Source organism: Kryptolebias marmoratus, linkage group LG7 (genome assembly GCF_001649575.2).
Source record: "Kryptolebias marmoratus isolate JLee-2015 linkage group LG7, ASM164957v2, whole genome shotgun sequence".
Taxonomy (NCBI): domain Eukaryota; kingdom Metazoa; phylum Chordata; class Actinopteri; order Cyprinodontiformes; family Rivulidae; genus Kryptolebias; species Kryptolebias marmoratus.
This window is the reverse complement of record NC_051436.1, coordinates 15,262,629-15,278,768: the sequence shown is the minus strand read 5'-3', so window position 1 is coordinate 15,278,768 and position 16,140 is coordinate 15,262,629. Positions and strand designations below refer to the sequence as shown.

Below are 16,140 nucleotides of genomic sequence, written 5' to 3'. Positions count from 1 at the left end.
GACTCCGCGCTGTCGCATCTGCAGAAACGTTTTGGTGACTGTTTTGACCCTGGACTGGAGCTTTAAGAATTTGGTCCAGATCTCAATGCTGTAGGTTTTATTTGTGCTTCTGTCTCTTATAAACACAGAGACACGTTAGTCACAGTCTGTGAGAGTCGCGTGCAGTCTGTGCAGCCGTCTGGTGGGAACACACAGCGCAGTGGCAGGGCCGGAAAGTGGGGGGGGCCAATGGCCCCCTGGCCCCAGTGGTTCCGGCGCCTATGCCTGTAACTGATGTTACCTGATCTTGGATCAGTTTTGTTGCGGCACGAAGAAAGAAGCAGAAAATCCAGCATGGCAATGAAAAATGGCTTGGGATGGTATGTGATGAAGATTTTTGGGGGCGGGGCTTGAGTGTTTGTGTCCAGGGGCCCCTGAGGGGTTTTAATCCTGCCTTATCAAAGAAAAGACACCACAGATCTTAACAGACCAGACTTTTGGACTCAAAGTTTCTATTCATGGAGAAATCCAACAATCAGGCCACATAAGGGCATCCACAGGACTAACAAAAAAAAGAGGGGACTAGAAGTAGAGCTTGTACTTGACTGCCTCATTGACAAACAAAATAGGTTGTAAAATATTCAGCTATGTACTCCAGTGCTCCTTTATTTTTAAAGATACTGATCTAAACTTTGATGTGATAGCTGTCAGTGATCCCTAAGACATACTGTGACTGCTAACAGATCCTTTAGGTTTTTGTATGAAATGTTCCCATAAACTATTGAGATTAATGTCTGTTAGCAAAATATCTCATGAACCACAGAATGTATCTTAATGAAACTCTCAGAAAGTAATGAGTGGATGCCAGTCTACAACTGATTACCTTTTGGAGTCATTCTGATACAAGATGGCTGCCATAGCTGACTTAGAAAAGACAAAAATGACCATAAATCAGTCATTTCTATTGATGTTTAGCTATAATCTGCTGTGATGGAAGCTGTCAGCTTTCCCTGTGACATACCGTGATGGCTAAGAGTTCCTTCCGTTTTTCTGTTTGAAACATTGCTAAAAACGATTGGAGAGAAAGTCTGTTAGCTAAATATCTCACAAACCACTGAACAGATTTTAGTGAAACTGTCAGACAGTAATCCTTATATGTATGTGTTATTATGATTTAAAATGAGGCGTCTTGCCAAACGACACTTCAGACACCTGGGTGGTGAAAGAACCCTCCAACCCTCTGAGAGATGACCTCCCTGTCACTGGGCTGAAAACTGCCCACAAAGAAAGCATGATACTAACTTAGTGCTCTCTCTGCATCAAAATATTATAATAACTTTAAATTAATGGGTATAACAGAAATGTGTGATGCCTAAGCAGCAGTAGTATTTGTACTTACATTTCTGCTTTTGAATAGAAGCAAGTAGATCACTGGGATACATTTTTATACTTTTGTAATACTACAATACTGAGACACTGTGGTAATTTTGTTCAAGGTTATTAATCATCAAAATGTCATACCAGCCCATGCCTACCTACAACTTAAACATGAAATAAAAACACAAAAATCTCTTTGTTCTAAGTATCTAAAGGGACCCCTGCTGGCCTCTTGTAGTCTAAGCTGAGCTCCGACGTTTCTGCAGATCCAAACGGACTTTTCTGTAAAAACCTACCTCACTGATGTCTATAAGAGAGCTTGATGCTAAAGCTCAACAGACCATTAAAATAAAATTTAAACAAAACTTTACATGTCATACTGAGAGGAACCAACTTAGGGTTATGCCAGAACCCTGTATCTGGCATAAAAGAGCCCCTCCAAAATATACTGATGTCTTTGAGCAGGCTGCTGGGATTGCAGTCATCTGGGCGACCACACTGAGCCTTCATCTAATTTAAAGTTTATACTACTGTTTTTATTATTAGGCATTTTTGACATTCTGCACACACAAAAAGGAGAGAATAAAAAGCACTGCAGGTGTGGCAGCTGCTTTCATTCTTTGTGTATAGAATCTCCACTCTGTTGCAAATTTGCAGTTCTTGCATCGGCCCTAGATATCAAGATAGAAACACACACAGATAGAGTAAGGCATAGTTGCTAGACAGAAAATAAGTTAAAAAAAAGAAACAAAATGATTTGAAGAGCTTTAGAAAACATGGGAAACTAGAAATGTTGCTCTAGATCACTTTAAAGACTACAAAGTATCAGATTGAGACTTTTGCACAGTACTGTTTGTGAGCTTGGATTCTGAGTGCAGCTACTGTGTATCCAGTCTTTCTGAAATGGCCTACCAGGACAAGGATGAAACAAACTAAATAAAACTGATGAAAACCCTAACCACCCAGATGGAGAGGTGGAAGTTAAACAGCTCATGGTGAAAGGTTATGGGACTGCATCGCAGTGATTACAATATCAGAAGAAATAACTGAGCTGGTAGATTGGCCACACTGCTGGTCCCATGTTAGTGAGGTGTGGCCCCCTTCTTGCGCCTGTAGACATGTAGCAGGTTGGTGTAAAACTTAGACACAGTTGTCATGTCCTCTCCTCCAGCAGGTCATCCCACAGTTGTTGGATCTGGCACTCGTGATCTGGTAGATCAGCACTGGGTCAAAGTTGGTGTTTGAGCTGATCTCAAACATGTTTAATTGGGAAAAGATCAAGGATCAGGGGACCTGGCTGGCCATGGGAGGACCACAACATGATATATAAAGGTACATAATCCCACGTGCTGCGTGTAAACAGTCCTTGTCTTGTTAAAAGACTGTACCAAGGTGCTGTCTCTGAAGATGTAGGACACAGAAGCAGGTTTCAATGATGTGTGTCTGTGTCGTCAGGATCCTCTGAATGAGTACAAGTGGTGACCCTATGGCTTCCCACACTGTGATGCCAGGAGTAATGCCAGTGTGTTTCTAATTTTGGCGGGATTGTTCCTCTTCCCTCAGAAGAACTGAGATTTATACCAGAACATGATAGGACACCACTCATCATCAGTCCAAGCCTCCTGGTTACAGAATCACTCCCATCAACAATATTGCTTTATAACACAAGAACAACTGTCCCCACCTGTACCTGCTCTGGCTTCAACTTCCGGGTTCACACATGGTGTCCAGTATTTCCTTTCAACAATGATTACTCTAAATGCAGGCGTCTCTGCTCTTCTGACACATTAACTCATATTATTAATGCCACCTTCACATAGAACAACAAAACCTGGTAGTGTCAGTCATGGAGACATGGTGGAAGATGACACAGGGTGTTGTAAAAAGTCCACCTAATACTTGTGACTGGGTGACAGGTGAAAATGTCATGGGATTTTGTAATGCTTAGCACATGATAGGACATCTCTCCTTTAAGGCGGCCCTTTTCGGGCAATTGAAACCTTCCTGAGATGAGTGTGTGCCTTTACATACCCATTAGTTCCAATATTTGTTCACCCCAACATGATGGGCAGTTGAACTACACAACCACCCGGCCTCAAGCAAACACTTACAATGTCCACTACCAAACTTCAAGTGCACAAGGCATCCTCTGTGTTTGGGGGACCTTCCCTCACTGCTGTGACTGACTGTTGGACGCTCCAGCAACTGTTTCATAACACTAACACTTCACAAATGATGCCACCACTTTTGCTTTTTGGTGCTCATTCTGGACTGCCAGCTGCTTCCAAACTGAATCATTTACAAACCCATACCTGCTCTGCACATGGAGCAAATTACATCCAAAATGAATCGCTCCTTCTGGACATTTGGAGGGATAGTCTGGTCATTTCTGAAGTGATGTTCTATCAAATAGTTTTGAATTATGTGTAGCTTATCAACCATGACATCAGTCATAGAGCACAGAGTATGGAGAAAAGGGCAGAAGTCTTTGTCCAAGCTAGGCTAATAGCTAGCCAAACAAGTGTCAGTTTTCTCCTGTTTTTCAGGCTAATAAAACAACTTTTTCTCAAAAATGTCAGTGTAAAAGAACACTACATTAGCTGATGGTGCTGAGGCTTCAAAATGACCAGATTATCTCTTTAACTTTTCTCAGTGGGTGTAATAATGTTTCTAATACAAGCATTAATTTCAAACTAATCAGTACGCTCTTATTTAAAGTTTGTATTGATGTACCTGGTCATTAAGCCAGTTCTGTCCATACAAAGTGCCCAGGTCATCCATGGTCAAAACATGGCGCTTGTAGTTGACTCTGAATGTTTTGGCTACGGCCGATCCTGATGAACGCTGGAAGGACTGTATGAGATGTTGGACCATTGTTTTCCTGATAAAGAACAAAATAAAATGCATATTAGTGTTTTGGCATGTATTATTAGTTGTAGTTTTACAAAATGAAACTATGTGTTCCCCTAACATATTTCTGCACAATCCACCTGCTCTCTGACAGTACGGCAGTGAAGAATTTGACATTTTACAGACATTTTTAGATCACTCTCCATTTACAAGTCATTTGTGCACCTCAGTCTCCTTACGCTTTAATCCACATTTTACGCTGATACATTAATGTAACAAATATATAAAATAAAAAGTTGTGATGCAGATGAGAAACCAAAAACAATAAGTTATTACCAGTGTGCAATCATGTTTTTGGATGCAGAAAAATCCTGTAAAATTTATAGGCTTTAACAAAAAACAACCCGAGGACAAACCTTTTCAACAGGCAACAGTGCTTTGTGCCAATCCAGCAGCTAAGATCTATACCAAGGCAAAAGGATACCTCCACACTGAATAAAGATTGCACTATGATATTAAAAAAAAAAACAAGTGTGCTCTCCATTTCACATGATAATGACAGAGCTAGGTAGATCCACGATGGTTCTGAGAATGCAAAAAGCTTCCATGTCAAGATGGTTTATCGACCTGGCAGTGTACTGGGCTCTTGGGTGGAGTGTGACTTCATTAATGTTTGAGAATACATTTACCTCTCTAAAAACCTTTTCCATAGTAGGCTAGAACCCCATCGCACCATCAGCGCTAAGCTGTGATCGTCTTGCACGACTTAATTCTGACACGGCCCAACGAAATCCTGCCAAGGCGGGCCCCTGGTGCGGTGCGATCATGGGCTTATGTGATGGAGCTTTGTGGGAATGTGCTGCTGATATACAGAGCGTGGTGAGGGCACAGAAGAGTGTTTTTGGGGACACAGAAAATACCAAAAGGTATTCTCCCTCTCACAGATTTCTTCTCTTTTTGCCTTTTTTGACACACTTGTTTAAATTATCAAACAAATGTTTATATGAAACGGAGATAACCTGAGTAAATACAACATGCAGTTTTTAAATGATTTAATTTATTAAGGTAAAAAAGGTATCCACATCAACCTAGCCCTATGTGGAAAAGTAATTATCGCCTAAAACTAATAACTGGTTGTTCCACTCTTGGCAGCAATCAAGCGTTTGTAATAACTGATAATGAGTCTCATAATACTTCTTCACAGCACTATATTTGGTGAATGCCAAGAGAAGATTTTCCAAATTTGCAGTTATAGAAAGTGTAAATGAGTCTTAATCCAGTGTGAAGGAAGCAGCGCTTGACCAACACTGTGTCTAGTAGTGGTGGGGTGCTGATGACCTCAACCAGTCACGTCGTCGAACGGTGAAAGAAAATACTTCAAGGACCTTCTTAATTCCACCAACACTTCTTCCATGGGTTAAGCAGAGTCTGGGGACTCTGGGGTGGGTCCGCCCATAACCAGGGCTGAGGTAGTTAAAAAGCTCAGCAGCAGCAGGGCTCCAGGGATGGACAAGATCCGCCCTGAGTTCCTTTAAGGCTCTGGATGTTGATGGGCTGTCTTGGTTAACATGCCTTTGCAACACTGCTTGGACATCGGGGGCAGTGCCACATGATTGGCAGATTGGGGTGGTGGTTCCCCTCTCTTAAGAAAGGGAGACCGTTCTAATTATAGGATAATCACACTCCTCAGCCTCCCTGGTAAAGTCTATTCAGGGGTGCTGGAGAAGAGAGTCTGGCTGATTGTCGAACCTCAGATTCAGAAGGAACACTGAACCAGCTCTTTACCCTCACTAGGGTACTCGAGGGGGGTATCCTTGGGGTACCCTATGAGGAATGCTCCATGAGTATGGAGTTGGGGTCCGTTACTTTCCTGCTCAAGCTGCTGCCCCTGCGACCCGACTCTGGAATAAGCAGCAGATGATGGATGGATGGATGGATGGACAACAGATTCCACCATGTTATTATTTATTAAACAAATCCAAAATAGAAAAGCTGTGTGTGTCTGTGTGTGTGTGTGGGGGGGAGACTGGTTCCAGTCTTGCTGCTCCTACAGGATTTCAGGGATTCAATATCAGCCAGGACCTGCTGATCAGATGTATTAATTAACTGATCATCATCAGTGATGCGACGCCTCTAGAAAAGCAGGTGTTTAGTCAGTTTGCTGTTCTGAAGAATACAGGTGTGTGTTAACACAACGCCAAGGAGAAAAGACATCAGCAATGACCTTAGAGAAGCAGCTGTTGCTGCTCATCAGTCTGGGAAGGGTCATAGACTATTTCCAAACTATTTGGAGTTCATCAGAGAGAAAGATTATTCACAAGTGAAAAATATTTAGATGGCTACCAAACTTTCCAGGAATGGACGTTCCAGCAAATTCAACCCGAGGTCAGACTGTGCATTGCTCAGAGAAATGACTAAAAATCCAAAAGCTCCATCTCAGACCCTATAGGACTCAGTTATCTTGGCTTTTTGATTACCAGGACAATCTCTAAGGTTATTTAAGCTGCATAATTGAACATTAAAATATCAAGCCAAATATTTACTTTTTAATATTTTTTTAACCACAATGAAATACAGGAAAAGATCTTGAGAGATAATGAATGTAATATGAACCAGTACAGACCAAACTTATCCGTATTATAAATTAATTTTCAAATCAGTTTCATTTGGATAGCAGCTGTGCAGGACAAAAGTAATCTCAGGGCATTTACCAAAACAAACAAACGGAAAAAAAAATAAAAATAATACAATGATGAGCTTTATTTCAATGATTAGGTTGACTGAACTTGATATGATCAAGGTGTATTAAAATGTGTCCAGGTTTTGATTTGAATAGTTCATTCATTTACAGGTCAAAACTCTCAAAAGAGAAAATTAGCCTAGCTAAAATTAAGTGGAAAAATGTATCCTTAAAAAAAAAAAAATTGATGGACTCCAATCACCAGTAGTCAATATACTCATCCAATTGCCCACCCATAACACACATGAACACCCCCGCTGAACTGTTCAGGGCGTCTAACCTGTGTGGATGTGAAAATTTCTCGTTGAAAATCTCCTGAAGCTTCTCTACGATGTCATCAACGTGGATAGGGATCAAACTGCCGTACTGGTGTAGAGACTCTTCAAGAATACCTATAAGGCAGCAGCAAACAGAACAATAAATAATCTGCCATCTTTAAAACATTCACACGACACTGATCACCTAAAATTAACACTTCAATTTCTCTTTTGAAGAATCACCACTTTAGCGTGGCTTTAGTACCCCTATGATTTTGAGGAGTGCGCTGTCTGTGGCACCAGCCCCTGGTAGGGTTTCCCATGGCACACTGGCCTCAGAGAAGATGTTAAACTAAGAGCGATTCAAAGACCTTGATAAAGGAGGACCACAGACAACTGGTTACCTTGCCCAGAATAGGGATACCGTGGCACCCTCCTAGATCCAGGCCTTGGTGTTGCGCCAGTGAGTGCTTGGTGACCGTGCTCGGCCAAGCCAATCCTGAAAAGCTACAGGAAACCGCCTCCACATGAGCCCACCATCTGCAGGGAATGTACTCACGGATGAGTGCTAAGTGAGCTAGGTAGCAAGTGAGGGAAGGGCCCCAGGCATGTTGATTCTCGATGTTATAAATTGAGTTTAGGTTCATGGAATGTTACTGTGGTGGCAAGATTGGGGCTGGAGTCTGTGGGTGAGGTTGATGAGTGCCATCTATATACATTTAGGCTCACCTCCATGAGTTGCTTGAGCCTTTCAACCCAACTCCAGGAGAGAGGCTGGACAGTTTCCTACATCAGTGTTGCCCAGATAGAGAGGTGTCAGGTGAGTGCGCAAATGTTTAGAAGCTTCTGGCTGAGCACCTCTGTGTTGAAGTTCTTCCTGATGAGCTAAAGAGTTGCCTCTTCTCAAATCTGAGAGACGGTACCAACTGTTTGTACTTACGCACTAAAAACCAACTCAGCCTCTCAAACCTATGTTCTTCCTCGGATTAAATTTTTTTAAACACCCCACAGACAGTCCATACAGCTAACTTCACGTTTCCTCCACTCAGTAAAAACTTTCCTAAGGAGCGGTGCTTAGTGGTGCAGCAGGAGGCAGGTTTGTCTGTGATGAGTTCAATGACCGGAAAAATATTGAATTTCTGAGTGTTGACTGGCCAATCACCAACCATGGCTGGTCAGGCTGAATATTGGTCGATGCCAGTCACAAGCCAATTTATCGGTGCATCTGTGGTGGATATGAAGGTGGATGGATGAGTAGGTGGGTAATTGGATGGATAGATGTATGGGTGAATGGATGGATGGATAGATGTGCGGGTGAATGGATGGATGGGTGGATGAATGGATGAGTGTGTGGGTGGATGGGTCTCACTAAGTGGACAGTAATAAAAACTGGATGGACATTTAAATGTGCTGGATGAACTGTGAGAAAGAGCTAACAGCCTTCAGCTGGGGTCCTTACCAGTCACACAACTTGTATGCTCCTCATTAAGGGCCACTTCCACTGGTTTGAAAGCCACTTCTTGTCTTCCTCTTTCTTCCTGCTTGTCTGAAAAGGGGCCATTGATCTGCTTATCTAACAAACAGAAATTGAAAGTTAGTAACAGATTTGTTATATTAATTGAGAAATAGAAAGAAACAACAAAGAACAATCTCATTTTCACCAACAAATTATATTACATGAAATAAAGGAATTGTCTCTGAGCACCCAATGGACATGGTCAAATATGTACATCTCTGATGTCTTTCGTGTGTTTTAAACTGTTCTGTGTTGATCCATGTTTTCTTTTTTTTCTTCAAAGAACATTTGTAAAATGTTCAATCTTGATCACTTGAAATGAAACACTGCTGAGTAGCACGTTTTGCTTGTTTTTAAAGACGTGAAGAAAATATGTTTGACAGCAAAGGGACCTTTTAGAAGCAGGTTGTTTTCTTTTTGTGTCTGCACTGCAGAATTTGAGGGATTGTAGTTTATAGAACTGTTCATATATACTTTTTTATGAGTTAATATAGGTGCTTTCCAAAAGTGTGAGGGTAACCATCTGTGGTGCAGTTGTACAGTGACAGGCTGAAATGCCATAACTGAACACAAGTGTACACTAACTTGTGTTGCATAAAAGTGCAACTCAAGATCCTGCTCTTTTTTTAAACAAAAAAAGAAGTTTAAATAAAACTTCATTTCTGAGCTATCTTTATAAAGTAAAAAAACCCGAGGCTGAAAGACAAAGGGCAGAAAAGTTGGAGGATATGTTTGAACAGCTGTACCTCTGTAGGCTCCTTTGAACTGCTTCTCTTGGCTGTCACCCACTTCATCACCGTAGAGTGATGGCAGAAATCTTTTTGTCCTCCTCTGCTTCCCATACAGTTTGTTCTTTTGCCCTCTTCGATTCCAATGGTGCCCGACTGGGAACATCCATCGAGCCTTCTGGCGCCAGCTCTTCCAGTGTTGGGCGAGTTGAAACCCAGGAAGACTGTGGGACCGCAGATGCTTCAAGCGTCTGAGCCTCCTCAGAGCTCTGTATCTGCTGAAGTAGGACTTGAACAAGTCCCTTCCTTCGGTCTGGGAGACAATATTTTTGATAGAGGCCTCGCCAAGTGTTTCTGCCGACTGTTGTGGTCCATGATGTTGGTCCTGTTGTGATTGATGGTGCTCAGTGGACTGGGAGAAAAATTCTGGTTCCTCCCACTCCACCTTCTCTTGGTCCTCTTCCTCTTCGACCTCACCATCTTCATCCTCTCCATTGTTTTCCCAGCCTTTGCTCTTAAATTCCCCCAGATTATCTGAACACAAATTATTTACCTCTTCCTCATCACCAATTGGCACAATCCCACCTGTCCCATCCTCTTCCTCCTCCTCTATGTATTCACCTGTCCACAGCTTTTCCTTCTGTCCAAGCCTGAGGTGCATGGGGCTGGACACACCGTGGTCTGACACTGGAACTATGAGGTGGTCTCCAGGAATCCCACCTAAACACAAACACAAGCAACGATTCCATCAGGTAAATTCAAATTAGGAATGATAACACGAAAGCCTTCAAAGTTTTATGTCAATCAGTAACTTTTAAGTAAAACAAACTTAGCATGAAAAACAAATGGAGTTTAAAACTGGAACAGTTCATGTTTGGAACCGTTTGCTGCATTGTACCATTGATTTTTTTTTTCAACTATCGAAGTTTATCAAGTGTTTAATCTCTCTACATACACAATGCTGCCTGTGACCATGTGTGTTTACACAAATGAAGCGGACATCAATTCTACCTTGGTTTAAATAGTAAATATGACATTCAGAGGGATGAGGACCACATTTGTACAATCTGATTTACGATAAAGTGGAGTTGTCTTGCTTTCTTCACAGCCACTAATTGTATGACAGAGTTCAGAAAAACTGACTTTTGATAAATAGATGGTCAAAATGTGGAATTCAACTCCTGTTTGTGGGATGAAGGACAGGAGACATAGTGCCTGTGTGAAAGTGGTTCCAGGTGGTATCTCACTGAGCTGCAACTAGCTGGTGAACAGCATTCATGAGGGAGTCTCCAGAATGTCTGGTGATATTTGTGGTTCAGTGGTTTTTAATTTCCCTGCGCGAGTCGGAGAGGAGTACAGTCCAGTCGCTAAAGTCGTTACACGTTTAAAAAATTTAGTGCAACAAATATTCTCAAAATATAATCACAGAATTGTCGCAGGGATCTTAAACCCAACTGAATTGTGTCACAGGCGTCTCCATTTTGTCCCAAGAGCACTAGAGCTGTATTTTGACTCCAGCACAGGATCTCTCCTCTGACAGAAATCATCTGAGCCACATATCCAGGTCTAAAAACCATGCTGATGACAACTAATAATTATTGAGAAACTGGTCCACATTTTTCAGTCTTTTTTTCTAAAGTGTACTCCAGTAGAACAGAATTGTAGAATAAATTGCTTCGGTTTTCACAGTATGTGAAAGTAAAGCTATTTTTTCTGGAAGTTTTTCTACTTCAGTGTTTGTTCCGCTTTTTGCAGCTTTAATTCCACCCAGCAGTAATTAAAATTGTGGCTTCAAATTAACAGTGTATTGTACACTCACTCAATGATTGTTCCTGCGTCAAATGGTTCAATTTATTTAAAGCAAAGAAGAGAGGAATCAAGAAGAATGTGAATGAAAAAAACATCTGAAAAAACCACTGTAAACTCTGGATGTTTATTTTATTTTGTTGATAAGAAGCCGGCGAAGTCTATGATGTCAGACTGACAGCAGAGGAAATTATTAAAATACTTTCATTCAGGTTTATTTAAGCGAAAAGGTGAGTTAAAAGGTCAGAAGAAAATTGTAGGTTTCCTTTTTTAAACTCTGCACTGATTTTTACCTTTAATCAACAAATTGTATTATTCCAGTGATATTGTTTGGTTTACATAGTTTCATTTGCACTGATATTAATTACTGTCCAACACCTTCAGATGTAGCAGATGCCAAAGGGAGACATCTACAAAAGATTTACTGGTGTAACCTCACATACAGCTCCTACAAGCAAGCCTCCTCTCTCCTCCAGGTACATTTCAGAGATTAAGAAAGTTGAAAAAGTCAAAGTCAGGGAAACAAAAGAGTGGAGACACACAAGCTATAAAAATATGACGAGTCTCTAATGAGACAAGCCTAGCATTTAAACACTAACCACCATTCCTGTTCCCACCTCCTCCAGTGCTGTCCTGCCCCACAGCAGTCAAGCCCAGGTCTCCCTGCCAGCGATTCTGGGCCAGGCTCCCACCACTGTCTCTCATTGTCCACGGGCAGCCCACAACCTGCGCCAGCTCGTCACCTACAAACGACAAACCACAGTGACGATCAAACCATACAGCGCTGAATCAGATTTGTTTTTCGTACATATTTGTTCACGGAATCACAGAATCTGACTGCTGCGACTGCACAGTTTAAATTTGTCAAGCATTAAAATAGATGCTTAAAATGAAAAATTCATAACCACGATGCAGCTTACTGGTTATCCTGGTGTGAGCTCACCTACTAGAAGACAGCTGCTTCATTGGCCAGTTTGTAAATGTGTTTTAGGATGTTAAACTATTTTCTTTTAAACCGTCTAAAAAAAACAACATGCTGTATCGAGCATTTTAAACATGAATATTTTTACTCATTATTCTAAAACTTCCCCTCTCCAAATCTGAGCTGAAGCCCTCATTTCTACTGAAAACACAGCAGTAGAACTTTTATTGTGTGCAAATAGTTTCATTACATATTGAGGTTTTATAGAAACCTCAGTAAGGTCTGTGGGTTACTGTCAACCTTTAAAAAAATGCTTTAAAATATTAAAGTCACAGTTTGTTATCAGCAAAATTCAGGTCAGTCTCATTTATTAGCCTCCAAAGCACATATGCTTTAATTTCTGCTCTGTTTCACTACAACATGTTAATGTTAATAAATGAAGACACTCCTCATCGTCACTGACTTCTATCCATCTTAACTATTTATGAAGCAAATCAAGGCTTCAGTTCCCCTGCAGGACGTGTCTCCTGTAGGCTTAGGATGAACGCACAAAGGAGAATTATTTACTCAAAGATGCTGCAGAGAAACAGAGCAAAAATTAAAACACACGTGCTTTGGGAGCTAATAAACAAGACTGAAGTAACGTTTGCTGATAACAACATAACTTTAATGTTTTAGAGCATTTTTAAAAAGTGAACAGCAACCCACAGAACTTCCTGAGGTTTCTGTAAATTTCATCATGTAATAAAAACACAATACATCTGTATTTATGTTTTTATGAACTAAAACTAGACATTTAACCTTCAATTTTCTGTTTACATTTAGGAGTAGCTATTCTTTCAGTGTGGCTTGTTAAACTTAGTCTGTATTTGAATGCACCATGAAGTCATTACACCATCTACATGTTGCCATAAAAAGTTGTTTATAAGTGCACCTTTTTTTTTTAAATTAATTAGAAGCACAGATTTTATCCAAGCTGGAGGCGTGCTCTCGTAGACACAGTCCACCACTGTATTCTAGGTGTGAAGTAGTATTAGCTGCTGTTTAGAAATAAAACTGCAGTACCACCGGTACAAACGCCAAAAACTGAAAGAATGTTATAGCAACCAGGGTTGTGTGTGTTCCAAAACGGAGGTTTAACAAACTGAGTTAACTTACTCTGAGCGGCTTTTCGGGTCCAGAAAGACTGATTAGATTGAGGTTTAATAACTCTGAGTGTGGGCACATGTGCGATACAAAACCATCATAAATGGAGCTCCTATATCTGGATTCAAAATGGCAACTGTAGAAAAAAAAAGAAACAGAGTTGGGCCGGTCCACACTACCAGGTTACTCTGAGAACACAGTGAAGCTGAGTTCTTCTGTCTCTTTAATTCACATGGATCAATTTAATAATAATATATATATTTTTAGATTTTATATTAAAACTCAAATAATGAAAGAAACTAAATGTGCCATTATTTTCTAAAAAAGGCCCATATACTTTTATTTATAAGCTTGTAAAGAATTCTATGTTTTACTTCATTCCCTGCTTCTGGACAGATGTTTCACATTTGTAAGATTTTTAAAAGAATAACACATAAATACTAATGAACACCAATTAATCTCTCTCAGGGTTATTCTATTATCAGCATTGGGGTTATACAAGCAGCAACTCATTAGCAATATCAAAACCAGTGAAGGAAATTCCACAAGACTAGTTAAGGTGGGAAGATTTTCACAGGTGAAAGACATTAGCTGATGGGAAAGATTGTTTTAAAATCAAACTGATGCATTAGTAGGCTTGTAAGGAATTAAAAAAGACCAAATAAATATGAATTATTTGTTTTTATTTTGAGGTGATTGTGGAGATGTTTGATTCAGCAAATTTATAACCTGGTGATGAACAGTTTTGACGAGAGTGCACATGAATCCGATGAAAAGTGACACAGTTCAAACAAACAACACATTTATGTAAATGACAGTAAATCGAATCTGGGTGGGAAATCCCTATCTGATGTCAGGTTAAAGTAGATCTGCTTCGATATCTGATTGGTGAAAGATGAACACCTCGTGTCGGCCAACGGTTTCAGGTGGGAGGAGAGCGGCTGAAACTCAAGGCTTCTTTTACAAAACCTTTACCTCACAGAGTCTGTTACCATGGTGACAAACCAAGTTTAATTAAACTCATTTAGTCAAACAGAAAACTCAGACCTCCCCCCAGGACACCTGGAGACATCCTTACATAAATTCTCACCACAGCTAAACTATTTAATTGTTAATATAACCGACAGATTATTGTTTGTTTACAGCAGCATATGAACAGGAGGTAAGAGGCCATATTTTGCTATCCACGTGTGCATTAAGATGTTGCACATCTTTTATCAGCGTGTGGTGGCAGGGGTTGTCTTCTGTGCTGTAGTTTGTTGGGGGAGAAGAGATGTTAGCAGGCTAAATAAAACATTAATGTTATTAGTTGGAATAATGGGAACCCACATTGATCACCTTTGGGAAAATAACCTTCAGCATCAATTATTATCCAGTCTTTTACTTACTATCTAAAAAGCAGTCGTAACACAATTTAAAATTTTTGTTCCAACAACCTTAATTATCCTAAATGTGAAAAGGAATTTTTTATACAACCAGCCTGTTAGCTTATGTTTTCAGCAAAATGTTGAAATAGTTACAACAATATAATACTATTTTTCATATCATAATAACAAATCATAGGAGTGAATAAAGGTTTATTGCTAGGTGATTAACACCAACCAGTGAAAAAAGCTAGAACATTTTAAACATCCATCAGTAAACATCTGCTAAAAGTTTCATTGCAATATTAAAAAAAGAAAAAAACTCTAAAAATTAAATAAATTTTAGTAATAGATGCAAACTTTTCACATTGTTCATATGAAATTCAGGACGTTAATTATATAAAAAAGCTGTAGCTTTTCCATATTTTTAACCCTACAGACATGATCTTGGAAAGTTATTTTCAAACTTAATTAAATTAATTGGTTTTAATCATAAACCTCTGCTGAAATGTGTTCCCATACTCCAGCCTCTAATTCAACATGGTGATAAACCGAGCAACAGACATTAAATAAGTAAAGCTTTGACAGCGCGTATAAAAGCAGCGCTTTTTGGTAAAAAGCGACCCTCGCCGGGAACTCATTCAGGAAATAGTCCGCACCGAAGCCGCCGCTTGTTGTGCACGCAGGGAGCTAGCTGCACCGTCGTCAGCTTCACCAAGTTAGCTTCCCCACACTGCACGCTGTCTGCAGCCCTTTGTCCATCCTCACTTACACCCAGACAAACTCTCCCTCTCTGTCCCAATAAACAACATGTAACTAACTCAGAAACACCAATCCTCTGATTATTTACTGACGCTCCGTGCGAACGTGTTAGCTAACATGTTGTCCTCGGCTAGCTAAGCACTTAGCATGCTACTCAACTAAATCAAAACCCGGCTTGTGCATAGCGTAAAGCATTAGAAATAATGGTTACATGCTTACCCTTCAGACCCAAATGTTCTGACTGAATAGTGAACGCGTTTAGTTTCGCTCTATTTATGAACAAAGATCAGTTTTAACTTATAAAACCTCATTGAATTAAACCAGGTGTGGAACAGCCAGCTGTATTCGTTCAGCTCCTTCTTCTTCTTCGGGTGTTTTTTCTTGGCGGTTGGCAACCAACGTCATGATGCGTTACCGCCACCAACTGGTAAGGAGTGAGGATCGCAACATCCACTAATTTTCTTTACCTGCTTCTCCTTGAAATGTGGCTTTGATGTCTCCAAATTACCTGTTAAGTTGTTCAAGTTTCACGAACAACTGGTATATAAACATAATTTCTCCTCTCACAATACACCCATATGAAGCAATAGATATAATCTGATTAAAAAGAAGTCCTTAAGACTGACTGGAACAGGGGTTATGTCTATATTACATTTAATGGACAACAGAGGCGACTTATTGAATTTTCCTGAT

General features: G+C 40.3%; 1 protein-coding gene across 2 annotated transcripts in view; it reads right to left on the bottom strand.

The window, feature by feature from the left end:
- The window catches only part of LOC108242308 (sentrin-specific protease 3-like), a 25,060-nt gene extending 9,232 nt beyond the window's left edge, over positions 1-15,828 (bottom strand). The window contains exons 1-6 of one of the 2 annotated variants that reach the window (XM_017427079.3): positions 15,667-15,828; positions 11,853-11,996; positions 9,466-10,167; positions 8,663-8,776; positions 7,227-7,338; positions 4,090-4,237 (exon numbers count right to left, since the gene is read on the bottom strand). In XM_017427079.3, the coding sequence (XP_017282568.1) occupies positions 4,090-4,237; positions 7,227-7,338; positions 8,663-8,776; positions 9,466-10,167; positions 11,853-11,958 (1,182 nt within the window). In that variant the 5' untranslated portion in view covers positions 11,959-11,996; positions 15,667-15,828. The remainder of the gene's footprint in view (positions 1-4,089; positions 4,238-7,226; positions 7,339-8,662; positions 8,777-9,465; positions 10,168-11,852; positions 11,997-15,666) is intronic. The other variant, XM_017427080.3, reaches the window with a different exon arrangement.
- Between the last annotated feature and the right edge of the window lie 312 nt (positions 15,829-16,140).